We start from the raw sequence: 27,353 nt of genomic DNA, 5'->3' as shown, positions 1-27,353 counted from the left end.
AAATTACGTTTTTTTTAAATATACTTTAATTGGAACATTTTTCTTGTAATCTTCGTAAATACACACAAAAAAAAGTAATTAAAATAATACCGAGACGTATATCTACTTGATTGTTAAGTTTTTATTTAAATACAGCGACTAAATAAGGATATATTTTGAATATATTCTTAAGTATGGGCAACATAATGGCTACAGAAAGTTGAGAAAAATAATAAAAAAAGGGAGAAATAATTATTTTTGTGAATATTCAATATGCCACCAACTACTTTAATATTTAATTAACCAATAAAAAATAGATGATATCTTATAAGTATTTTATCGAATATTCATATGAGAAAAAGTCATATATGTAGAAACCAGCTGTGCCCGCGTGTTCCCCGAGTTAAATTTCAATGTAAAATATGGCCTATGTGTTATTTTGATACATTAGCTATATTACTGTAAAGTTTCATCAAAATCCGTTCAGTACTTTTTGCGTGAAAGAGTTTCACGTTTGTAATATTATATTAAGTTAAGTAGAACCCGGCACGAAGTCGCGGGTTCAACTAGTATTGTTATTATATAAGTAATAGATATCATTATACCAACATTCCTATTTTTTTAACTCAGTAATTAAAACTACGTTTGTATAATAAGCAAGTAAGTATAATAATTAAGTCATTTAGTGAGAACATTGTTTATAAGCGCAACTTAGAAGCAGCCATTCATAGTGTAGTAATTCTATTATAATTACTACCATTAATTATTTGATTGAATATGTGAAAAGGCTGTGTTAATTATTTCTTAGAAAACATGTACATGGATCTTTATTTGATCTTAAACATCTTTATATAAATGCGTCTTAATCCAATCTTTCTTCTTTATTTGTAAAGGCTTGTAAATATAATGACTTCTACGATCGCTTCTTGCCTCTCATGTGTCTATAGTAACTGCCAATTTATGAGATCCTATTACCTGAACACATCAAATTATTTTACCGTTCCAAGATAATTTTTATTTATGAATGTCAATAGCTTATTGGTACCATACATAGTGACCTAGTCAGGCACCGAGTGGGGGCTATGATTATACTAGTATATAAGCTCGGAGAAATGATTCACAGACATCCATAACTATTGGCGAAAGGTGTAAGTTGATCTTGAAGAAATCAAAATAAAAGACACAATGGTGTTCAAAGTCATAGTTTTGGTAGCAGCTGTCGCGGCGGCTAACGCTGTGCCAATATGGATCACCGGTAAGCCAACTTTAATCTAAAATCAATCGTATACTACACATTACAAGTTCTGTTTTGTTAAGTGCAAGTAAGGTCCTAAATCAGAAAATGTATTACTGTATTTCAAAGAAACTAATTATTACACTACTTTATTTCTTTCTGTTTTCTTCGTTAATTCTTTTTCTCAGCAGATTTCAAGTATGCATTGTTAGAAGCCTTGTGTCACAAGTGTTGGAAATCCACAAAAGATGCATATATGTATATATGTTCGGTAGGGTATCGTAAGCTTTATTATCATCCTCGTCGCATAAAAAATGACATAATTATTAATTATATAGCAGAACGAAAATAAAGATATGGCTCATTTATTGATTCTAAATATTAATATAATTTCAGGTAGTGAATATTACCCCGCCACTGTTATGCGTATCGGACGTTCTCCAAACGTGGCGTTTGGGTTTGGCAGCGGCTTTAGCAGCAACATTGGTGGTATCGCCCACTCATCCGGTATCGGATCCTCGTTCTCTACAGGCGATGGTCAAGCCTACGGGGCTGGTATTAGCGGTTCAGGTGATAACACTTATGCCCGCGGAGTAGGCATTGCTAATGCTGCTCCATCACCTTACATCCGCACTTACAATCCTTATAACTTCGGTGGCTCATACGGATCTGCAGTATCTTCAGCCCAGAATTATGGAGGAAACTATGGTGCATCTGTCTCCGCCGCTCAATCACAAAACGGGCCACAGTACGGGTCAGCTGTATCCGCCGCTCAAAATGCTGGTCCAGCCCGCTATCAATCAGCCATATCATCCGCACAGAACATTCAAAATCTCGGCTATGATTCTTCAATTGCCGCTGCCAACAGCAATAACGGATATGGCCAAGCTATATCCGCTGCTCAGAATGCGAACAACTATGGCTCTGCTCTTTCCTCTGCTCAGTCCCGTAATGGTTTGAACAATTACGGCGCTGCAGTGTCCGCAGCACAGAATATTGGAGGATACAGAGCAAGCACAGCCCAATCCATTCAGCAAAACGGTGGTGCTCTTCAACAAAGCGGTGCCTCCAGTGTTAATGCACCTGGAATCCAGGCAGCACAATCGCATGCCGTCAACACCGGTTACTACTAAATTGCCAACGGTCCGAGTATGTCAAATCACAAGTGATATTAATATAAATCAATACGATATAACGATGCTGAGATGACTAGTTAAAGGTATTTATCTCACTGTCATTATAATAATTTAATTATAAATTTACATACATTGTTTATATAACTCTATGTTGAGATTATTAATAAAAGACTGCTGTAAAATTCATTGTTTATTTTCTAATGTCTATAATATAAAACAACCTTAACCTAAACCTTATGAATCTATTTAATACCTTTGTTATCGAAAGTAAGAGTTTTTATATTACCATACACTCGGCCATTATCGCTTATGGCTGCTACAGCCTTGATTTCACTGTTGCCACCAAAATTAGGCTCATAAAAACTCTCAACAGCTTTTAACCTGTCATGATTTAAGGATCCAAAGTCACTGAGTCCAATACCCTCAAAGTTCAACGGCATGTAGAATAAAGGTAACAAGAAAGGATTGAATGCTGATGTAGATACAAAGCTGCGGCCCGTGCTAGCAGCTGCTTGCTGGCCTAAAGATCCAACACTAGCACTTTTTTGTGCAATATCTTCAACACTTGACGTTACAATAGTATCTTGATTGGAGCCGAGGTTAGATGAGAATCCAAATCTGAGATACTTTTCAACTTCCGGGTCATTAGACGAAATAGCGACTATTGCATCTCCAGAGGGCGATGATCCTGCAAGTAATTTATCTGTTATAATCTTACACAATACAATACCTTAAATTATACTGATATTAGTAAACAAAACGTGTACTCTGTCTAATATAGTATAAAATATAATAACGAACCTTTTATGACAATAGGATTTGCTAAAATTGTATATAACATTAAAAGTAATAAAAATGTAATGTCCAAAAAATTGGTCATGTTAACTACTGTTAATTTAATATTCTAATTTCAAAAATCCTCGACCTCTTTGACAGTATTGCAAGAAATGAGTCTGTAGATTTATTACGTCGGTTTATATAGGTTGGTGCGGTCTTGGGCTATAATTCCTGTAATTAAATAAGCATATGTGTGGGATCAGTGAACTGGTGTGTACATATAGTCGGTTGGAGTCTAACAACATTATAAAAAGTGTACATACTGTTAGGAGCAATTACTAAAGTTACTGTATTGATTGACAGGCGACTGAGGCGTTTGGTAACGATAAATTTTATGTACTTGTCATCAATCAATATGATGCGATCATGCGAACTTTGGCAGTTTTTGTTATGTTATAATGGGGCAAAAAACATTGAATTTCATGCTGAAGACCTACAATAAAAAGCATGTTGTTTTTAATTTTATTTTCTTTTGCTCCACACGTCCGTGCTCTTTTGTTTCTTTATATTATCATGCTAAGCGTTTACAAATAAAATTCTTAATCTATGATTACTCAAAATTTTAATGTCGAGTATTTTATAGTTCGTAATATATAATTGAAATTTTGTATAAATTGATGTTAATGTCAATATCGATATTAATACAAAAGTAAAATAATAATAATATTTTAAATCACTAGCAGTGTCTACTGTTTTACTCGCATGAAATTTATAGCATCCGTATTATTCTATAAGCTATATTATATGAAGTTTCATCAAACTCTGTTTAGGATTTTTTGCGTGAAAGAGTAACAAATATCTTATCCATCCATCCATACTCCTATATCCTTACCAATATTATAACTCCGAAAGTATCTCTGTCTGTCTATCGCGCTGTCTGTTTACGCTAAAACTACTGAACTTAAATGAAATTCGGTACACAGGTAGTCTAGATTCTGAGAAAATACTTTTTTGGGAAAAAGGGGTTGTAAAGTTTTAAAAGGGGATATTAATTAGTTGTATGGAAGTGTGTGTTCATTCCTAAAAATAAAAGCTTAATAATTATTTTTTAGACTGTTAATTATATATTTAAATATAACATTAAAAATATGACATTAAAATTTATTATCTAAAATTTATTTATCTACCTTCATTTTTGAACGCCATTTCTAAAACTTTTTTCTGTGGCTTTTTATAATTAGCCTAAATAATTAGAAATGCTATCCAAGATAAGTAAGGTATTAATACTAAATAGGCTAGGGTTATACATTTTTAACCGCCTCGGTGGTTTAGCAGTTTAGTAAGCACACCGCTTTACTTTCAACGGTCGCGGCTTCGATTCCTTGCACGGAGCAAATATTTGTAATTATGAGTATGATTGTTTGTATTGGGTCTGAGAGTTTTCTATGAATATTATGTACAAAAAATGATGTATCTAAGTATTTATATTTTTACAGTTGTTTAGAAAGAAAGAAAGAAAGAAAGAAAAATATTTATATTTTTATAAACAACACACGAAAAAAAAGAGCAAATAAAATGTACATATAAATAAACTTAATTTACTAATACCCATAACACAACCTCTTCTTATCATGGGCCTAGATGGCGCTGTGTTAATCCAAGTTTATTTATAATTAATAATATTTATTTATTTATACTCATATGTAAATTTTCGCGTTTATAATATTAATTATAATTATACTCTATAAAACCTACCTGCTACGTCTAATATTTATAAGCGTTATTATATCTCATACACAGTGTATATCTGATTGTTTATTACCTTAATCTTAATGAAATTTAATATAAAATTGATTGCATCACGAAGGCTATCTTTTGTAAATAAGCAAACAAAGTCGCGACTAACAGTTATATCGTGCAGCTCATAAATAATGTCCAGTAAATTATTATTTGTAGGTGCCACGCCTATCTTCCACTTTTATGTGTAGATAACACAAAATAGTATATATAGCCACAGACCTAGGTCATTTATTGAATTCCGGTTTGCATCCGCAACTGCGGTTTTAGGTATACCAAATTCTCTTCGTGGGTTGGGTTAATAGCCGAAAGAAGTTACACCTTTATTCAATTTAGAAAAAAGATAAATTAAAAGAAATATGGATTCTCTTAACAATGATGTGATAATGGATACGATGAACAATGTATATAATTCTTAACATAATTAATGAAATTAAACTCATTGACAAATGATAACGGAGCTTATGAATTTATAAAAAATGGCATGAATATGTGAGATTTTTAATTAGAATTGAGAATACGAAATACTAATCCGGCGGCTTCCTCTGTTCTGTTACTTCCCGGTTTGGATATTTCTAAAATTATACTATTTCTAAAATTGATTAGTAAATTTGCACCGATCCGATGTAACCTTCAATAAAAGAGCTTATTCCTTCTCAAAAGAGCGGCAATGCCCTTGCACGTACCCTGGTGTTACGAGTGCTTTACCAGGCGATTAACAAGTGTGCCACTCTTCGACTGGTAGGCGGTAGTAATCACTTACCACCAGATGAGCCAAACTTGTTTATCCCTTATACCAAATAAAGTATCGGATCAACATTCATAACCCATTGCATTTGCAGTAGCATATACTGGTGGTCATTCTATTCTCCCAAATTTCAATTTATAATGAATTTGTATTATTGTAAACATAACCATGTATACCTAACGTTTATTTGAAAAGAATACGAGCACGTGTTCTCATCTCGAAATCATTCCGAACTGACGGTACATTTGTCAAATCATAAGAGTCTGTAATAGACCTACATGAATAAAAATATTTTGAATTTTAATTTGAATTATATTTATAATCGTAGCAAAATCATAAAGCAACAAAGAAATGTACATGTTCTATGTGAACGAAATCAAAGAGTAGATTACATTTTTTTGTAGTTTTGTTAGTCTATGCGTTTCTGCATGATAATCTTAGAAATGACATAAATCATAATAATTAAATGCAGTTTTTCAGTGGTATATTATATCAAGCTTCCTGTAACATTTCATGGTTATTGCAAACCAATCTATACGTAAATAAAAAAAATATCTATTATTTAATATATATTACGTGTTTTCTAAAAACGCTCTATTTACCGGAAACCTATTGTCATTACAAATACCACGCGTACGAAGTCGAAAGCACATGTAGTTATTAATAAATTAATCTTTTTTGCCTGATTGTATTTCATTTTATTTAAAATTTAGTTTGCTAACGTAACCTATGTATCCATATTTTTAAGTAGTCTTTTTAAGTAACTGTAAGTAAAACTTAGTCGAATATAAAATCATAAGTAGGTACTACTGGTCGAAATTCGATCACAAATGATTTAAAATATAAGTTAGAACATTATTAAGTTTTTATTGTCAAAGACTTATACTTTTACTAGCTTTTGCCCGCGGCTTCGCTCGCGTTAATTTATCCTCTTATTGGTGGAATTTATCAAAATCCATTCTTAGGGGATGCCTACGTCATAGTAGTTTTATGCAAGCAAAGTCTCAGCCCGATCGGTTTAAAATTGACAAAGTTTCATACAAAATTTCCTATCCTATTTTATCCCCTTGGGGGTAGAATTAATCAAAATCCTTTCTTAGCGGATGCCTACGTCATAATATCTACCTGCATGTCAAATTTTAACCCAATCTGTCCAGTGGTTTGGGCTGTGCGTTGATAGATCACTATGTCAGTCACCTTTGAGTACTATATATTTAGATAATCACAGAGGTAATGTAGGATATTCAGTTAGACAAATAATATTAAAAACAAACATTATTTATGATTTTTTTTTATTTGACCACAGACTTTCATAATAATCAAAGGAGTATATATGTGTGTGTGTGTCAAAAATGAAATATCTTTTTTTAAAGATTTAATGTACTTTTATGCATATTATTAAAAAAACATTAGCATTCTGAACTTCTTGCCTATATAAACTACAAGTATGCGAAATTTCATATTCTTTCGTCCGCGAAATTTTCAGAAGGGGTACAAATTTTTGCTATACATATTAACACATAGATACGACATTTCCTTAGATGTATATCTACAAAGTTCTGCTCCAATAATGCGAGATAAAATTTTTACTTTATAACTGTTCGTATACGACATTAATGATGAAATACATAAAATTTGCATTAGAAACATCATAAATGCTAAAATAGTGGATATTTTTTATGGGTATCGGTAGCATTTTTTAGATGTTGTGGTGATCAGGGATCGAGTGGGGGAACTTGTGTTTTGGGTATATAAGGTTTGAGAAATGACTCCGGGCTATCGTAAACTAATATTAGCGAAAGAGGTGATCTCATCAAAATACGAGACTTGATAGGGCAACAATGTTGACCAAACTCGCAGTCCTTCTTGCTAGTTTCGCGCTATCTAACGCTGTGCCCATACAAATATTTTGTAAGTTTATTATGTAAATCTACCAAGCAATTATGCAAATTACTTATTTAATCTTTCTCCTAAAACTACGATTTTAGTTGTTAATAAGTGTCTATGAAATGCCGGCAAAATCTGCAGCGTTTATGCAAAAATGCCGTGATATTAAACTAATTATATCCTCTCGACTTTTTTATGCTGTTCCATGCACTTCATCTGTTAAGTTAATAATGAGTATATTCTATAAATATAATATAGTTATTATTAGGTTTATAGTGCCTGCTGTATCTGCTACACCAATTAAATATCAAATCGTTGTCTCCGTGCGTGACAAGACTATAAAATTTCCAAAAACAAGCTGTTTCTTGTTCTCTTCATTAAGTTTATTAGTTTTTTTAGTATTAGATATTCAAATACGGCCTTATTTTTTCTTAGGTATACTTAATCAAGTAACAGTTATTGATGATGTTTTTGATAATGATACCATTTATTACTTATTTTGTAATTAATAATAAATGACACTGTACAATTTGTCTTATATAACTTCATAAGAAATTTTAGGTCATTGCCCTATTTTCTATATATCATTTTGTTTGACCTACAAATATGTTTATTTTCAGCTAATGGGGTCGCTGTATCCAGCGGCGGTGTACCGCTGAAACAGCCCATTGGACCGACAATCAATGGTATTTATCAGCCAGTCAACCGTCCCGTCAACCAACCCATAAACAGACCAATTACACCTATCGTCACACCTATCAGACCAGCTATCAATTCCATATTTCGTACGCCAAGCATTGCTTTTGGGTTCGGAAGCGGTTTCAGCAGCGACATCGCCGGAATCAAACACTCCACCAGTATCGGCTCTTCATTCTCGACTGGCGATGCTCAAGCTTACGGCTCCGGAATCGGGAGTACTGGGAACACATACGCTTCAGGAATAGGTGTAGCTAATGCAGCCCCTTCCACTTCATACCTCCCAGCTTTTACATCATCCCAACAACGCTACGATAGTTATGGGAACCCTGTACCTGATTATGATAATAACTACATAACAAATGACCAAGAGCAAAACACTTTAAACTACTATCCCTCTCAATCAAACGAGTGGCCACAGAGCTACGAAAATTACGGACAAAACAATGGTCAACTCCAATCTGCAGTGTCTTCTACTCAAAATGCTGGCAACTTCCAATCGTCTACATCACTGGCTCAAAACCAGCAGGGCCCAGGTTATCAATTGGCGATATCATCAAGTCAGAACGGAGATAATTATAGATCAGCAATCTCGAACGCTCAGTCTGGCGATGGTTACTCCAATTTTGGGTCTGCGATCTCAGCAACTCAGAACATTGGCAATCTTAATGCGAGCACAGCTCAGGCTATCCAGCGGAGTGGTGGTGGTCTCCAGCAGAGCGGTGCGACAATCATCAGTGGACCTGGAATACAAGCGGCCCAATCTCATGCGATAAATACTAGATTTTACCGTCACTAATAATATAGTCAGATAAGGTCAGTGTGGTGAATTGCTACTGTGATGTAATGATTATAAAGTGAAAATAGCTTATACCTTCTTAAAAGGCCGGCAACGCATTTGATGGTGAATGTAATCACTTACCATCAGGTAAGCCGCAAGCTCGTTTGTCCTCGATAAGTGATATTCTAATACAGGATATATTCATATTTGTAAATGCAACTATTTATGACTAAACGAATATTAGTATGATCAGACTTTGAACATATTTACTTCAATTTATTGCTTTTTTATTCATAATTAATAAATGAAACATGTAAATTACATTATAATAATACATAAAAAATATGAATAATATTTAAAAAATTACAACTTGTATTTAAAATGGATGGTGATCATGGGGATCTATACTTATATGTGATTTTGGATGTAGGAGTACAACAAAATAATATTATGTGTAGAATAATCCTGGAATTAACATTCTCAAAACGCTATTGATACATTTTGATATCAGTAATATCTTTGAAGAGATTATTGGAAATAAGCAAGAACTGTGTAGAACTTTTAATTTATTTATACTTTGTATGTAAGTTTACTTTAATAAAAATAAAAGACTGTTAGAGACAATGCACAAGTTTTAATTATCCCAATTAATACCATAATGTTTATTAATGACAAAACTTGACGTAACAAATGTATACGTAACATTACTAAGTAATATAACGAGCTTACAATAAGAGTCATAACTTCACGGTCATTGAACGATACAGTATAACCAGTATTGCATCATCGAAGATCATTAACCTTTGATTTAGTATCCATGTACAATTATGACGGCCTCGGTGGTCAAGCGGTTACACTGCTTCACTTCCGATGGTTGCAGGTTCGATTCTTCTCACGGTACAAACATTTGTATATATGAGTATGATTGTTTGTATGGATCTAAGTGTCTCTATGTATTTACAAAAATTATAATAAAAAAAAGAACTTACTGAAATCTGTATACCTATATTTTTTTATTTTAAAATATATTTCGTATGACTGAACAGAGAATCGAACCCATGCTACCAATGTCCACGCATGTCATAATATATAAAAACAGTAACCAATATTTATGTGTCAGCCTTTATACGAAAGGATACTGGTTTTTTTATTAATGTAACTAATAGAATGGCGGCCAGCCCTGGTGGTAAGTGGTAACCGACGTCTGTATATACATGATGTATACTCTATATACATGACTAGCACTACGTATACTCCGTTATCCGCGATGACCGTGATACAACTCAGCTTAACCATTCCAAAGGACTAAAATGTCATGCCTCAACCGAAACATAGCTTGTATTTTAAGATGTCTGGCGACTGAAATAGACGAGTTAGAAGTACTAATACTGCCGAATTCTTACTAAAATTCATGAGAAGAGGTCATAAATTTGATTTATATCACACTCAATACCGTCTTTACCATAAGGCCACACGGGGCCCGTGCCCCATTCTCGGAGGGCCCCCGAATGATTGACAGTTTTTTCACACATTTAATCTCAAAATATTTTTGTCGGGCACACTACACTTTTTTCACAAATCAGTAATGTTATCATAAGGCATTTTCAAGGCAAATTCTACCCCACTATACCGATTACATCGCCTATTCCTATGTTCTTATACCTAATGAGTTTTTTTTTTTACTTTCCAAAAGGGCCCCGAAATTTTGTGTGCCCAAGGACTAGGCTGGGCCTAGTTTAAAACGCCGGCGCTCACACTCCTTACCACAAAACAAATTAACATAATTTTTAAACTTCTATTTAAACTTGACTGTTCTTTGTCATTGTAGCATAACATATACATAAAATTCAACAATATAATTGTCATTAAAAATGCATAGCAATATTATAGCCAAAGATACAAATAAATTTAATGTAATAATAATAATAATAATAATTTCACACGGCCGATCTCCCCCTTCGGTCGAATGTCCAATTCCAATTCTTGTCCAATACAAACGAAGATCGAAATTACGACAGCCTGAGCCGAGGTTCGAACCCCTAGCGGTTCCCTAAGACTAAAGTCGTCTCCGTTTGGCAGGAGTTAACTTTCAGATACAGTTCCATAAGTCCTTTCGCAGGCTTCGTCCGGTGAAGCTGTAGAGTATTGTATTGTATTTTTTACATTGCACTGAATAAAATATTTTTCTTTCTTTCTAGAGGCCAGCTGTAGCCAACAGCATAGTAATAGTAAAAAAAGCCATGCATAGATTCCGAGCTAAGCAGAGTTTATGTTATGGATACTAGAAAACTGACTCAAATACATACAAATATTTTTTGTAAACACTTACATAATATAAAAAGAAAATACTCAGACCGAAACAAACAATCAAATCAACACACAAACAAATCTTTATACCTTTCGAGGAATCAAACCCGCGACTATCGGAAATAAGGCGGTGTTCTAAACCGTTAGACCACCTCGGCCTTCAATTAAATTAATTTGGATGTAGCTATAAATATCTCTTATCTAAGATTTTCTGAGATAACATATAATATATATATATATATATATATATATATATATATATATATATATATATATATATATATATATATATATATAGCAAACTCGCTGCAAGTCTTTAAATCATACAAATATTGTAATTAATGATTGCAGGTTCAGATATGTTGTTAGTCAGATTTAAAAAGTTTAACGGTAAATCAACTCCGGCGCACAGATGATCCATATTATAGACTAGCTTTTGACTAAGGCTTCGCCCGCGTGGACAGGCTGTCTCTGATCGTTAAGACTATTAATAAATACATTCATTTATTTATTAGCACACAAACATTACAATCAGTACAAGAATTTTATTAGGAGCGTGTAATTGGGTACTGGAGTACATTATATTATAATCGTATTGGATTATAATAATCCAGTACCCAATTACACGCACCTAGTAAAATTCTTCCTCTCTGTATCCTCTGTAAACTCTGTAAATCTCTATGTATGCCTAAAACCTAAATTATATAGATGCATGAAATATACGCTAAACAATCAAATGTACACCAAGTAGAAAGTAATATAAAACTACGTAATAATATGAATAATTCAATTTCTTTAGCAAAAATTTATACATACATTCTTATTCATAGTAAAAGTAATATATTTAATATAAAAACTACAAATGTCTAATGACTATACAATAATAAATAAATATTACGAACTAATAAACAAATTGACTAAAAATAGCTATTTGGTTAATTTATATTTAGGTCAAATCAAATCAAATCAAAGAAGGAACCAAAGAACGTCGACGTAAGAGGGAGAGGTATATCAGCGACATCTCTCTATCTCTCATCTATAATCTTATAAAAGATCTTGGCCTGTTTAGAACCACAGTAAATTCTATACTAGTACCTGTGTCTACAGCTACACTAAGCAGGCTCTTATCCGATTTAGCAGGGCAGGAAGAGAAGCACGAGCGGTGAAGATGAGTGTTAACGTATGTATGTCGGTAAGGATCCCGTAAATCTACACCCGGGTCACAAGTCCCGGGAACTGGTCGGAGTTTCCCTCCCTGCCACACGATGGACCTATCTGGTTCCCGCACGGTGAATCCATCGAATTCTAGAAGTTCGTCTCTATAATACGCCAATCAGTCTAGAGTTACAACCCATGTTTCTTCAACACATATTATTATAATTAAAATGTAACTAATGGCTGTGTTTACATGGACGAATATCCTACAAAAGGTAAAGTCTTCTATAATAAGAAGACTTTATCAACACAATAAAAATTAATGATGCTTAAAATGTATGTCACTTCGTCTTTACACTTATACGCGCTAATCTCAGAAAGAACATAACCAATTTGAATGCAGTTTCACTAATGTATAACTTTTAAAACTTAGTAAGATTATTATTAGTAGTAAGATTATTTTAAAACTTAATCCTTATTTTATTCTAATCGCTTTAAAGACAAAATAAATGCATACGAAGTCACGAACTGAACTAGTTCTAGCAGCAGGTAAGGCCGGGACTAACATTTAACAAAATATGATTATCTTTTCTTCATTAATTAATACCTATATAGCAATCGAACTAAAACACTCACCTGACAATACATTCTATCTATTTTCAATCTTAATTGTCATATACAAAAGAAACTAGCTAAACTCCCGAATTCGCACGGGCGTACAGTGTATGTGACGAAGGTCGCAGTAACGATATATAACCACATACGTGTATTATTCAAATAAATCTTTCTAAATTATATAAAAATCAGAAAATCCTATCAAAATAGATTTCATAATTTTGAAATAAACGGAAAATTAAACGGACGGACACACGAAAACAGCGACTTTGTTATATTATTAGATATTAAAAATAACAGTCAAAGATCCTGGGATACAAAAAAAAATCGCTCTTGAGCAGGTTAAAATTAATTTGCGGGCATCTCATCATTGGCATAAGTACCTTTCAAGTCCGCAAAAAAGCTTAAATGAAAAATTAACTATAGATTCAGTTATGGTTATCGTTATTATTTTGGATGCCTAGTCAAGTTATAGTGGGGGGAGAACATTTCTAGTATATAAGTCAGGAGAAATGCTTCTGAGCTATCCACAAGCATTATCGAAGGATTTTAATCAACTTCTCAATACTTTACAAGACAATAATGGCAATCAAATTTGTGATCCTATTCACAACCTTTGCTCTCACGCAGGCTGTACCTATACAGATTTTCGGTAAGTTACGTAGAATAGAATAGAATACAATAAAAATTTATTTATTCAAATACACTTAAATTTATGCACTTTTGAATAACCATACTTGTTTTTTTATGTACGGCTCATTCGCGAAACTACCTCATCATAAGAAGAACGACCGAGAAAATTACTTGTTGCTCTTTTAAATAATTGTTGTAACTTTATATTTTCAAGGTGAAATTTGTGAATACAAAGTACAAACTAGCACTAATTCATTATAGTCGAAATATTAAATACACAATCAAGTAACTAATAATCGCTTAGAAGCAATTTTTCATTCTTATATAATAATAATAATATTTTATTTTTATTTCTCCTCACAAACATTGTACACATTGGGAACAGTTACATGTAGTATTTTAGATAATACATTATCATTACAATCAATTGTTGTATCATAAAAGTTTAATAAGTTATTGGGAATACATTATTTTCTATAAATGCTCTATCTATAATATGCTGCAACTACATAAGGTTATTGTGAGTTCTTGATCTAAAGCTAGATTATATAATACTGTTTGAATCGTTTCTTATGTTAAAAGGAAGAAAATAATTTAATTTTCGAATTATGTATTAGTATATTACTTCCAGAACAAAAATATATTTCACTTCACATAGGCGTCTGCAAATAGACCTAAATGATTAAAGATATTTTGATTTGGTTTTATTGTAACATATAACAGTGGCAGATATATTAAATAAAAATAAATATAAAAGCATGTTATATTCTTTACACAACTGAAACTGTTGTAATAATAAATAATACAGACGCAACACTTTTAATGTCATACTTTTGAAAATAACCATTGCAAAAGCGATACGTAATTAGTACCGATGCTGCATCAAAATATAGCGAGATTATAAACAAAGTAATCCCGGTAAATATTCCGTTATGATATGTACAACAATCTTGAAGAACAATTCAAACAATGCTTTAGAATATCCATTGTCACTTATTAAATTGAAAACAGTACTATAGAGCACTATTATATAGTCACTTATTGATAAAGAATAAGATCTAAGTGTGTTGGCATTAAATTATTTTAATTCAATTTCAAATAGTCTTCCTAGGCTATAAGCTATGTATAGAGCAATATCAACACTATCACCAAACAAATGTTAAATTCTTCCATAATCTGTTAATAGCACCATGACCACTAAACATAGAATTACGATAGTTAGCAATCTTTGTAAATTTATAAATGGATAAAAGAGTATTCTCTTTTGTCTTTCATTATATGCATATATACGTAGGTACATAAAGTATATACAAGTATTTATAAGTATTTTTGTTACAGCTGATGGTGTCGCTGTAGCTAACGGTGGTCTGCCTCAAAGACCAATTATCACTCCTCCCATTCCACAATCACCAAACGTAGCCTTTGGCTTCGGCAGCGGATTCAGCAGTGATATCGCTGGCGTTCGACATTCCTCTGGCATCAGCTCCTCATTTTCAACTGGCGACTCTCAAGCATACGGCTCCGGCGTTGGAAGTACTGGCAATACATACGCTAGAGGAACAAGCCAGACAAACGGAGGACCATCCGCTTACTACCTAAGACCTTCCGCAAGGCAATACAATCCACAATACTCGTCCGCCGCTTCCGCTGCTCAAGTTCAACAGAATAACGGTTGGCTACAAAGCTATACACCAGTCAATCAGTATCAATCAGCTGTCTCATCTGCACAAAACAGCAATCACCACCAGTCGGCAGTTTCTGCAGCACAAAACCAACAGGGACTCGGGTATCAGTCTGCGATATCCGCTGCCAACAACGGAAGGGATTATGGTTCCGCTGTCTCGAACGCTCAATCGCATAATGGGTACTCAAACTTCGGCTCAGCTACCTCTGCGGCTCAGAACATCGGTGGACTAAAGGCTAGCACTGCACAGGCTGTTCAGCATCATGGTACAGGGGTACAACACAGCGGCGCCACCAGCGTCAACGCACCCGGCATACAATCAGCACAATCTCACGCCATCAACGCTGGATATTACTAGAGAATAAAGTAAAACGAAGTGCAAGTAAAACGGTTGATCTTCCTATCTAAATTATTTATTTAAATGAACTCATTAAATTAAAATTTTTAGTAGTAATTACATTTTGTTTTATTTTAAATGCAATATCGGTAATATTCTAAGAAATAATTATTCTATTAACAAATTCGTAGTCTGGTAGTAGTAGTAGTCTGTCTGATCCACACAGATCAAACAGACTCTGCATTCTTTGAGAGTTCAAAATTTAAATTAAAGAATTAGCATTCTTTAATTTAAATTTCATCATTGTATTGCTACTACTACTAATAGTCAAGCCAAAAAATAGTGAACTCTTGCAATTATCAAACTATCAAAAACGATTTCGATCATCGTTGTAAATGTAATAATATCTACAATTATTAAAATGTAACGTAAAAGATAAAACATATATAGAAATACTTACTTAGTGGTAACTATGGTATTTGTAAATAAACAACAAATATGCATGTACATATATGTGCAAAATTAAAATGAAATTAACTTTGACTGGAGATCAAATGGTACAGAGGTATAAATATAATTATAATTCTAACTATCACAATTATTGACAATCTCGTGTAAATAAAATTCAAATTACAATATTAATCAGATTAATATTGTAATTTAATTTCCCGAGGGAATCCATCGATCTCATGGCAACCTTCTTTCTTCTTTTCTTCGACTGGCAACACCGACGACAATTGTCATTTTCAGCTGGCCGTAATAATAAATAAATTTTAATTGTTTATCATACAAATATTATATTTTCAATATTGTTATTAGTGATCTAATAGTGTAATTAGTGTCGATTGTTGTTTGTGTACAGTTTAGTGGTGTATTACTTGCAAAAATCGACATTACAAATAGTGTACCGGCCATCTGTCAAACTGTTCGTGAACAACTAAGTTTTATTCAAAATTATTTTGCAATTGTTTGTTGGATTTATCCCAAGAAACTCATAATCATTGCAAGTTTTACATAAAATATTCATATTAAGTTAAATTAATAATAATTATAGTGAAGTTCGGTTGTTGCATACGTCGAAGGAAAAAAATACCCACTAATTTAATTGTAAGTCTTTTTATATTTTGTATTATTATAATTTAAAGGGAAAGAGCACAATTTATCTACATTTATTTCGTTATTCAGTTAAAACGTTTATTTAGATTATCAATTTATCAAATATAACTTGTATATAATATACCTAGGAGAATTTATTCACAATTTTAACACTTAAACTGTATAGTAAGGTTCAGCTGCTGTTCTCGTTGTAATACTTAGCTTCTTTTAGAAATAGCTCACTTTACTCTCCCTAGTAACTATTTATATTCTTAATAATGTCACTATCTACCCGTTCCACAACTGCACGGCAGACAGAGATGAAGCTTAAAGTGGCCCTACAAGAACTTCAGGCATCCAAAGATCTCAGTGACAAGTTGATCAGGGAGAGAGAAGAGAGTGAAGATGAAATTTTAAAAATTATAAATAAAAATACACAATTAAAATCTGAATTATCAGAACTTCATAATAGTCATCAGGAAGTTATTGAGCAGCGGGATCAGCTTCAAGGCCTATTAAGTAGCTTTCACCAATGTAGTGATACACATGAGCAAGCCTTGAGGCGTATCACTGAGTTGGAGCTTGAGTTAAAGCAGGCATATCTTAAAATTAATGATCTTGACACAAAATTTGAATCTCAACAAAGTAATGAGATTAGTAATTTATATGATGAGCTTATTAGTGTCGACTGTATGCCTCCTTCTACTTCAGTTCCATGCAGCCATCCAGTTGTGATTGACCTTACTAGTGACACATCACAGGGCAACTATAATAATAATATATGTATGTTGAGTCATAATAAATTAAAAAAATATTTAAAATTAAAAAAGTTTATAACTAAGACTCGGAGTATATTATATAAACGTTCCAAAAATGGTCAGTTGCTGAAAAAAACTAGTTTAAACAATTTAAAATTGCATGATTATATTAATAAGTATAATAATAAACTAGTGGAAAGCCAAAAGTTATATGACATGGATACAAGTTACCTAACTTCAAAAATAAAGAGTTTAGAATCATCGCTTCATGATTTAAATAACAAGTATACTATCTCACAAAAACAAATCCAGGAGCATATTTTAGCAATGGATGATTTGATTGATGTCAGTAAATACAATGCTGACCGTTTTGAGTCGTTAACTAAACATTGTACATGTGATCATTCAACTTTGCCAAATAATAATTCAGTTTCAACTGTGCAGATAAATGAAGTTCAGGGGATTTGTGTCAGTGACTATAATCCTAAAAGTAGCACAATGGTGTTTTCTGACAGAATAGGCTGTAATTTTGGGTCTATATTGAAGTATCATCTTAAGGGTGATGTATTAAATTACTGTATGCCAGGGGCATCATTTGCACAAATTATTAACAAAATTAAATCTACTAAAATGAATAAAATGACCACAGTTGTGTTATTTTTTGGTAATAGTATTAAATTAAATAGACAGGATATAATTAAAGGTATTCAATATTTGTTACAATTGAATGTATATAAGATTGTATTGTGCGCTCTTCCTTATACAAGTAGCCATTATCATAAAAATTAACAATAAGGTACATTACCTTAATAATTTATTACATACATTGACATGTCGTCATAGTGACGTTTTTACATTTTTTGACACTAATAGTTTTATTAGTGATTTTTATTTGACAAAAGATACAATGTATCTTTCTAAATCTTCTAAGAATAAAATAGCCACTTTAGTGGCTTATAATATTGACTTCATGAACAGTTTACATGGTAAACTTCAATATAAAAATTGTGACATAACAAATGATTCTATTAATTTTTGTTTAAATAGTGATATAAGTAATTTGACTGCAGATTTAAACTGCTAACAAAGACAAAGGGAAAGCAATTAGAATTGGTAATTGTTCATCAGAACATACAAAGTTTTCCCGGCAGTGAATTAATTATACAATTATTTTTGGAAAAATACAATATTGACATTATCTGTTTCACTGAACATTGGCTTAAAGAAAGCAATATGATGTTCAGTTTAAATAATTATAATGTTGTCAGCTGCTTCAATAGAAAGTCAGTTAACAGAGGTGGGTCTATGATAATTGCAAGAAATAATATTAAAGTAAAGGAACGTGCTGACATTGTTAGACTTTCTATTGAGTGTTGTACAGAAATCTCATGTATAGAACTAGATAATTATATACTTATATGTGTTTATAGGCCTCCTAATAGTGATTATAATGTATTTGAAGAGGTGATGGAGGATATATTAAAAAAAGTATTTAATAGCAGTAAAAAAATCATTGTGTGTGGTGATTTTAACGTTGATATTCTTTGTGATACACCCACATGTACAAAAATTATTAGTTTATTTCAGTCTTTTAATTTGAGTAATGTCTTTCAGGAACCCACTCGTGTAACCGCTACGACTGCTACTTGTCTTGACAATGTTTTTTGTAACTGTGAGTATATTGAAAAATTAATAATAAATAAACTTCCTTCGGATCACTGTGGTCAAGTTGTTAAGTTTAGTAATCAGACTAAAAAAAATACCAATAATAAAAGATCAAAAAGACAAATAAATGCTTACAATATTAATAAATACAAAAGCACGGTTAAATATAAATTAGACTTAGAGTTACAATCTGTCAGTCTTAATAATCCTGATATTCTTTACACCAAGTTAATTAGTCTTTTGTCAAAAGAATACCAGAATATTTTCAAGAAAAGAGAATATTGTGTTAAATCTAAATTTACAGAATGGGCAACAGTAGGAATACTTAAAAGTAGAAACATTTTATTTGATTTATATGATCAAAAAAAATATAGATTTGATGACAAATTTACGACTTATGTGAGAAATTACTCTAAAATTTTCAAACAAGTTTGTATTGCAGCTAAATCTAATTTTATAAATAAACAAATTAATCAGTCCTCTGACAAAATTAAGACCATCTGGGGAATTATAAACAAAGAAACTGGACGGTCTGAAAAAGCCTGCAATCTATTCTCATTAAATTATGACAATAAGTTAATAACAGCAACAAAAGATATAGTTCATATTTTCCAAGATTTTTTTGCTAATATTCCGATTGATATTACCTCTTCTCTAGACTCATCTCCAATTCGAGCAAAAACATTACTGGAGGCTAATGTCAGCCCTTGCTCTTTAACATTTAAATTTTCACATGTCAGCCCTTTTCATGTCATAAAAATATTCAAACAGTTAAATTTAAAAAATACGGAAGATCTCTGGGACATGTCAGTTAAAGTAGTTAGTTCATTCATAGATATTGTTGCTCCTTATCTAGCTACTATTTTCAATAAATGTGTTGATAATGGCCTGTTTCCTCAATTAATGAAATTTAGCAAATTAATTCCACTCTTTAAATCTGGAGATAGATTTGAGCTAGGCAACTATAGACCAATTTCTATTTTGCCAGTTCTAAGTAAAGTATTTGAAAAGATTATGTTTAACCAAATGTTAAAATACTTCAGGGATAACGGACTGCTTCACAGTCAGCAATATGGTTTCACTGCCGGCAAGTCTACTACTGATGCAGGTGTAGCGCTTATTACACATATATTCGAATCATGGGAAAACTCACAGGATGCTCTCGGCGTTTTTTGTGACTTGTCGAAGGCGTTTGATTGCGTAGATCATGAAACACTTTTGTACAAGCTCAAACATTATGGTATTAGAGATAATGACCTAAGTCTAATGAAAACTTATCTAGAGGATAGGGTGCAAACTGTAGATATTGATGGTGTAAAGTCCAAGGGAACTAATATAAAAATGGGCGTTCCTCAAGGTTCAATATTAGGCCCATTTCTCTTTTTAATTTATATAAACGACCTTCCCTACATGGTAGAGAAAGTTGCAGATATAGTGTTATTTGCGGATGATACTTCGTTAGTGTTTAAAATTGGTCGCCAATGTAATCAATTAGACGATGTAAATTATGCTATCTCTGCTATACTAAATTGGTTCACATGTAATAATCTATTATTGAACTCCAACAAAACTAAGTGCATTAAATTCACGCTGCCTAATGTAAAACAAGTAAATACGCAGCTATTGCTTAATGATGAAATAGTAAATTTTGTTAATGATACAGTTTTTTTAGGAATAACAGTGGACTCGAAGTTACAATGGGGGCCCCATATTTCAAAATTAGCCAGTAGACTTAGTTCTGCTGCTTATGCAATTAGAAGGATAAGGCAATTAACAGACGTGGCGACGGCAAAACTTGTATATTTTAGTTATTTCCATAGCATTATGTCATATGGCATACTGCTATGGGGTAAAGCTGCCGATATAAATACTATATTTATTTTACAAAAGAGAGCCATACGTTCTATTTATGGTATGGGTTCTAGAGAGTCATTACGTCAATGCTTTAAACAATCAAATATCCTCACCGTTGCCTCACAGTACATTTATGAAAATATTATGTATACAAGGAAAAACTTAGATAGTTTCAAGAAACTTAAAGACTGTACAAGTAGAAACTTACGCAATAAAAATAAGCTAATTTTACCTAAATGCCGTCTACACAAAGTTAGTAATTCATTTTATGGTAATTGCGTAAGATTCTATAATAAACTGCCAGAGTCTACGCTAAATCTTACAGAGAGGCAATTCAAATCTTATATTAAACAAATGTTATGTAAAAAAGCCTATTATAAGATAGATGAATTTATAGATGATAGCAATATATAGCAAGAATAAGTTTATTTGCGGACAACGTTATAATTTTAATTTTCATACTGCTTTCTTGATATATGATAGCGTAGCGGCTTTTGTATTGATTGCCGCATGCATCCTTATGTAAAGTGCGAATACTGTAACTACCATATAGTAATTTTTGTAGCTGTGACGTGGTCGTGTGGAATGAGTAGTCATGCTCACTAAAATGTCCAGACATGTGGCGGCGTGGTGGGCCGGGTCAATGGGCTCCCTAAAATATGGTCGAGCGCAGTGATGGCTGGCTCATCCGTCATACTCGTGAACGAGTGCTGCTTGTAGGGACTGGTCTGCTCTTATCACTACGACTGATTTAATCTTATTGCATGATTATATTTGACCCAAAAAATTAGTGCTTGTTGGTAGTTTGTATTCACACGTTTCGACTTGTAAATGTAAACTTACAAGGATTATTTAAAAGAGCAACACACAAGTTTCTTGCTCGTTCTTCTTGTGATGAGACAGCTTTCCGAACGAGTGGTAGATAAAAAACAAATTGTTATGACTATTCAAAAGTGCTTAAATTAAGTTTATTTGAATAAATGATTTTCTATTCTATTCTATTCTATTCTATTCTTTCCTAATAAAATTTATAAAACACTAGTATAAAGTTTGATTATTTAGTAGTGGTCACACAGTGGTCTAAATTCGACCATTGGCTGAAAGGAAATTTCCAGGGCCGTAAAATACTTAATAAAAAAAAATAAAAAAATTCGACCATAATTAATTTAAATTATAAATTTGAACATTAAGGTCAAATTCAGATTAGCTACTTGTACACAAATATTCATATTGAAATTTTATATTATATTTATAACTAGGATCTATTTATAATTTTATATTGAGATTTTTTTTTAATAGAGCGTGCCGTATTTAACTAATAACTATTATATATTCTAATAAATAAATTTATTATGGTTATGTTTGACATTTACTAAGACTATAGATAAATAATATTACATATAAACAATATTAATCTATTCTAAATTTGACCACTGTCGTAACAATAAACAAAAGAGTATAAATGCCTTTGTCAAACAGATAGTCGTGTCTGTAATTATTTATTTATTGATATGATATATTTTTTTGTATAATTAAAAAAAATATTAGCATTCTGTACTACTTCTCTATATAAACCATAAGTGTGTGAAATTTCATACGAGGAGTACATGCCATGCAATTTTCGTAAAGGGGTACAAAGTTTTTGCTTCATCTATAAATATAAATAAAATTGGAGTGTCTGTTTGTAATATAGAAATAACCGTTTTTTACTACATTCATATGGTACATATACCAAAATAACATTTTTTACAATTTTTGTCTGTCTGTCTGTATGTTTGTTCCGGCTAATCTCTGAAATGGCTGGACCGATTTTGACGGGACTTTTATTGGCAGGTAGCTGATGTAATAAGGTAACTTACGATACTTTTATTTTAAAAACATATTTTATTATAGAAAATTAAAGTAAATTTCCACGCGGACGAAGGCAGGTACAGCTAGTATATATATGATAAGTGACCCTGTATGGAAGATACATGAGAAAAAGCTATTATTTTATAATTTTATTGCGACAACTACATTGACGTCGTAATAGAACCAAAACCAAAAACAATTATTATCTGTAAATTATTGCACACTAATCTCTATAATACCTATTTGTATGGGGTATCACTAAAGTATTGTTGAAAAATTTATTTAGATTTACTCTAATGGGTTTACATCAAATTATGCAAGTACGAAATCTCAGGCTCAGGTGTTTTCAAATAAAAGTATATTTTAGGTACAAGATTTATTTTACCGCAAGTCATAATAATTTACAGAATATTATAATCTAATTGTATTTACTAATTATTCTTTTTGGTCTGTTAAAAGTCACTGTTTTCACATTGCGATATATGTGGCCGTTGTCATTTATAGCTGCAACTGTGTTTATTTCTCCATTGCCTCCAAACCTTGTATCTGGGAATCCGTTGACACCCCTGAACCAGTTGTTTAACTGTCCAAACTCACCAAGTCCCAGACTATCTAAATTCAACGGTGCAAAGAATAGGGGTGGCACAAATGAGTTTAAGGACGCTGCAGATACTATGCTACGGCCAGTGCCGGCAACCGCATGTCCTGGCCCGGCGAAACTGAAGCTGCTTCTTATAAGGTCCTCTGGATTGTTGGTCACAATATTTCGTGGAACGCCAGGCTTTGATGGATATTTGGATTCAATATATTTTACAACTTGTGGATCGTTAGATGATATCGTCACCACTGCATCACCGGAAGGTGATGATCCTGAAACAAATGAATTAATAAATAGTCAATATAATTTAGTAAACAGTCATTTGCCTTAGCCAAGCACGGATGTAATAAATATAGCAATCTTAATAAAAAAAACATTAGAGATTCTATACTAATATGTTTATGTTATCAGACAAAAGAGCGTCTTTAATTGGTGATAGATTTTTTTTAATTATTGTAGTATTTTACGTATTACACGTAGAGGACAATTTGTTAATTTTTTTATATATCCTCCTTTATTCTTCTATTATAAAGTACATATAATTTTAAGAACACATTTATTACTCATATTATATGCAATACTTACCTTTCAATAAGATAGGAATTCCTCGAGCTATGTTAAACATTGTAACAAATAAAAATAATATTAAACCAAGTCTAAACATATTTGAAGTGGATACTATTATGTTCAATAATAATGTTGAAGAAATGCTGTTACAGCGTATAAAACTCAGCTTTTTATAGGTTCGCATCGACCAGCTCTATAATTCTAATAATTAAGGAGCATTTGTTGGGATCACTGAACCCAGACTGGTGTAGATTATTGAATGTTATCACACAAGTGCTGTGTTGATTTATTTGCACTTATCTGTAAAAATAAAGTAAATTAACTGCCTGTTGAATCGTATTCCGCAGGCCTTATATTCTTGATCATTTACAGTTAGATATCCAATATTCAGTTTATATTCCAAATACCTACATACAAACGCAAATATATTATAATATGACTAATGTGGTGACCTTTGACAGTTTATCAACAGTGGGTTCAACAGTAAAATAAATGAATATGTCACCTTCAATAAAATAAATACATTCTCTATTTTTTGTGTCGTATGGATTTTTAAGTAGAAATAAAAGAACATATGGCTGATCATTAATAAAAAAAAAGATAATTTATTATATATTTTAAGTTCTGACTCTTGATTTATATGTATGATATATCTATACATCATACGAAGCCATACAACTCACTCACACATTTATATACATATACCGTTGTATCTCTAGTTATCAATTGACTGGTTTGAATTCACGACTAGACTTCAAGACACCACATCGTATGTCTGTGGTATTTGTCGCAAAAAATATATTAAAATATAATTTAATTAAGTAATTACATTTAATAATTTTAAATATTGAATTTTCTTTTATTTTAATTGATAGATGTATTTATTTATTATAATTTAATTATGCGACTCGGGTAAAGTTTTCTGCAGTACTTCGTACTTATGTGTATAACGAAATATTTTAATCAATTTAAGATGTAAATATCTTTTTTTTTTACTTTTTGCAACAGTGATTTCAAGATTTTCTTATATACTAACATACTCTCTATTGATGAAGACAATCGTAAATCAAGTTGGGATTACTTAAAATTAAACAGCAATGTCGATATAGCTGAAAAAAATGCTTAAGCACGTTTCTCCAAGCCGGTTCCGATATAACACCTGGCATTCTATTTTACCGTTAAGCTATTCAAAACTCCGTAACATCTTAACATCGTGCAAAAAGCCAATGATTGCTTTAAACAATTGCAAGACCGTTATTACAGTGTTTTAACGCCTGCGCATAAATATTTGGAATTAATTCCAGGTGTTAAAATGGTAATTTTGGAAGAATTATAGACATGAGACGGGCGCGAAGAAAATTGATCTGTCGTCCAACTGCCATTTGTATTTATTAAGAACCGTTTGTTATGAATATAAAGTGAGAAATCATTGTCCCGCTTGCATTTCAACAGAGAATTTGCACCATGAGGACACTATCCCGAGGCGTGCTGTTTTGCAGCATTGCCATTGTCACCGCGGCGTGGAACAGTACGTATTTTCAACACAAAATATTTTAGAATACTATTTTTAGTAATGGAGACTAGATACTAGCAGTATTAAGTTTCTTAAGGGTCGGCAGCGCCTACGTGACCTCTCTGTTGTTTCAGGCGTTCATAGGCTACGGTAACCGTTTACCATCAGATGCGCTGTATGCTTGTCTGCCGACCTCGTAGTATACAAAAAATATACCATCTCAGTTCAAAATAATGTTGGGATCTGGTAAATTCTCCATGACGACTGCTCCATACAGGCAGTAGAGACCTCGAAGGGAATTGGGACTAATGTTGAGATTACGTAAATTTCTTTGATACTTTGTATATAGAGATATAATATGTCCATTAGGAGTAAACCTTTCTCAATTTCTTGTTTTTATTTATATTTTTTATAGTGTTTCTTTCTAAAAAACACGCGTGGTAGAAATATTACTCTTATTACAAATACCCTTCTCTCCCTTTATTAACCAACTAAAAATCTACTATCACATGACTGTGAAAGCAAACAGTTTTAAAAAACTTAAAACAATTACTAAATAACACAGTTACAAATCTAAAGCTGTGTCCAACTTTAGATTAGAAGCTTAGCAAGCTTAGACTAGATTCTACAATATCTATCATTTGATGTCATTACCTGAACACGCGATAGATATAAACTTGATAAATTATAATCCAATCCTACATTTTTCAGATGAGCAAAAACTGAAAACCAAACGTCAAGAAGTCTTCACTTCACCTTTTAAGTTAAATAATGGGATAAACGGTGTAGCTAGCTTTGCTGATGTTACATCAAGAAACGGAAAAGTTTCAACGCTTAGTGGAGTCAAATTATTTCCTACAATGAACCGACCAATTAACGTTGGCAACAGTAACGCGAGGCAATTCTTTTATCCAATAACGGTTTCTAAAGAGAGTGATGGAAAATTCGCAAGCAACAGCATACAAATCTATCCTGAATCAGTAGTTGTATCAGCAAGATCTGGGTACGGACCGAATATCAAGCCATGGCCTGGAAAAATTAATGTACCATTCGAAGAAGATATTTTCAACCACCCTGATCTAGAACCATTCAATGTTCCGAGACATTTAGATGCCTGGTTTCCTAAGGATATATTTAAACCTGTTGTACCACCGACTATTGATCACTTCAGAAATAATTGGCTCTATCCAACGTTCAATCCTTTTGTCAATATATGGCGTTAATTATTTATAAATGCTTGTTGTGATTATTTTGTTTCAGTAAAGTATTTATTTGTTCTCGTTGTTTTCTTCTAACGTATCTACTAAGATTGATACATTATAGCTAATTTACTAGTTTAACCGTTAAGCTATTATCCTCGACGTGATCTATATTCATCGTCTATAAAAAGTCCATTGCTCTTTGATGCATCCGTAAAAAGTAGCTTTAAATTTTTTACCAACACAGTGATTATAAGTAGTTATAGAAGTATCAAGTAACAAAAGATTGAAGTATGTACCTTCAATATTTAGATTGTACTTGTTTACTAATGTATATAAAAACAAAGACACTATCCTGATCTTAACCACAAAGAAAAATCTCAGGATCCATATCCAGGATACGGAGGATCCACACAGCGCCATCTAGACCCGATCAAAGCTTGTTTTATCGGTACTAGACTACTAATATAAATACATAATATATATA

General features: G+C 32.3%; 5 protein-coding genes across 5 annotated transcripts; 3 read left to right on the top strand and 2 right to left on the bottom strand.

Annotated features, from left to right (window-relative positions):
- Positions 1–1,164: 1,164 nt before the first annotated feature.
- LOC131851821 (uncharacterized) lies at positions 1,165–15,817 on the top strand. Its single transcript, XM_059202385.1, has 6 exons — positions 1,165–1,234; positions 1,610–2,335; positions 8,179–9,023; positions 12,293–12,348; positions 13,658–13,764; positions 15,084–15,817. The coding sequence occupies exons 1-6, from the start codon at positions 1,165–1,167 to the stop codon at positions 15,785–15,787; spliced, it is 2,508 nt and encodes an 835-aa protein (XP_059058368.1). The 3' UTR covers positions 15,788–15,817.
- LOC131851837 (uncharacterized) lies at positions 2,546–3,278 on the bottom strand. The gene is made up of 2 exons (XM_059202400.1): positions 3,151–3,278; positions 2,546–3,037 (listed from the first exon to the last, which is right to left on the bottom strand). The coding sequence occupies exons 1-2, from the start codon at positions 3,227–3,229 to the stop codon at positions 2,592–2,594; spliced, it is 525 nt and encodes a 174-aa protein (XP_059058383.1). The 5' UTR covers positions 3,230–3,278; the 3' UTR covers positions 2,546–2,591.
- On the top strand, positions 7,513–9,053 carry LOC131851836 (uncharacterized). The gene is made up of 2 exons (XM_059202399.1): positions 7,513–7,582; positions 8,179–9,053. Exons 1-2 carry the CDS (start codon positions 7,513–7,515, stop codon positions 9,051–9,053), a joined length of 945 nt encoding a protein of 314 aa, XP_059058382.1.
- Positions 15,818–23,377: 7,560 nt separating the features above from the next.
- On the bottom strand, positions 23,378–24,385 carry LOC131851865 (uncharacterized). Its single transcript, XM_059202428.1, has 2 exons — positions 24,173–24,385; positions 23,378–23,859 (listed from the first exon to the last, which is right to left on the bottom strand). The coding sequence occupies exons 1-2, from the start codon at positions 24,336–24,338 to the stop codon at positions 23,408–23,410; spliced, it is 618 nt and encodes a 205-aa protein (XP_059058411.1). The 5' UTR covers positions 24,339–24,385; the 3' UTR covers positions 23,378–23,407.
- A 1,026-nt stretch (positions 24,386–25,411) lies between these two features.
- LOC131851866 (uncharacterized) lies at positions 25,412–26,894 on the top strand. Its single transcript, XM_059202429.1, has 3 exons — positions 25,412–25,469; positions 25,607–25,682; positions 26,379–26,894. Exons 1-3 carry the CDS (start codon positions 25,467–25,469, stop codon positions 26,888–26,890), a joined length of 591 nt encoding a protein of 196 aa, XP_059058412.1. The 5' UTR covers positions 25,412–25,466; the 3' UTR covers positions 26,891–26,894.
- Positions 26,895–27,353: the final 459 nt, after the last annotated feature.

This window comes from Achroia grisella, unplaced genomic scaffold, assembly GCF_030625045.1.
Source record: "Achroia grisella isolate CSIRO2021 unplaced genomic scaffold, CSIRO_AGI_Agris_v1 utg808, whole genome shotgun sequence".
NCBI lineage: Eukaryota > Metazoa > Arthropoda > Insecta > Lepidoptera > Pyralidae > Achroia > Achroia grisella.
Note: the sequence above shows the minus strand (reverse complement) of the source record. Positions and strands in the feature narration are given on the sequence as shown.

What these genes read in the sequence shown, in the direction of transcription:
- LOC131851821 (XM_059202385.1), top strand. Translation starts at nt 1,165, where the DNA reads ATGGTGTTCAAAGTCATAGTTTTGGTAGCAGCTGTCGCGGCGGCTAAC. An exon ending in ATCGCATGCCGTCAACACCG is followed by an intron (nt 2,336 to 8,178) that starts GTTACTACTAAA and finishes GTTTATTTTCAG; the next exon opens with CTAATGGGGTCGCTGTATCC. An exon ending in TGTACCTATACAGATTTTCG is followed by an intron (nt 13,765 to 15,083) that starts GTAAGTTACGTA and finishes TTTTTGTTACAG; the next exon opens with CTGATGGTGTCGCTGTAGCT.
- LOC131851837 (XM_059202400.1), bottom strand. Translation starts at nt 3,229, where the DNA reads ATGACCAATTTTTTGGACATTACATTTTTATTACTTTTAATGTTATAT. An exon ending in AAATCCTATTGTCATAAAAG is followed by an intron (nt 3,038 to 3,150) that starts GTTCGTTATTAT and finishes AATTACTTGCAG; the next exon opens with GATCATCGCCCTCTGGAGAT.
- LOC131851836 (XM_059202399.1), top strand. Translation starts at nt 7,513, where the DNA reads ATGTTGACCAAACTCGCAGTCCTTCTTGCTAGTTTCGCGCTATCTAAC. An exon ending in TGTGCCCATACAAATATTTT is followed by an intron (nt 7,583 to 8,178) that starts GTAAGTTTATTA and finishes GTTTATTTTCAG; the next exon opens with CTAATGGGGTCGCTGTATCC.
- LOC131851865 (XM_059202428.1), bottom strand. Translation starts at nt 24,338, where the DNA reads ATGCGAACCTATAAAAAGCTGAGTTTTATACGCTGTAACAGCATTTCT. An exon ending in AATTCCTATCTTATTGAAAG is followed by an intron (nt 23,860 to 24,172) that starts GTAAGTATTGCA and finishes CATTTGTTTCAG; the next exon opens with GATCATCACCTTCCGGTGAT.
- LOC131851866 (XM_059202429.1), top strand. An exon ending in TGTCACCGCGGCGTGGAACA is followed by an intron (nt 25,683 to 26,378) that starts GTACGTATTTTC and finishes TACATTTTTCAG; the next exon opens with ATGAGCAAAAACTGAAAACC.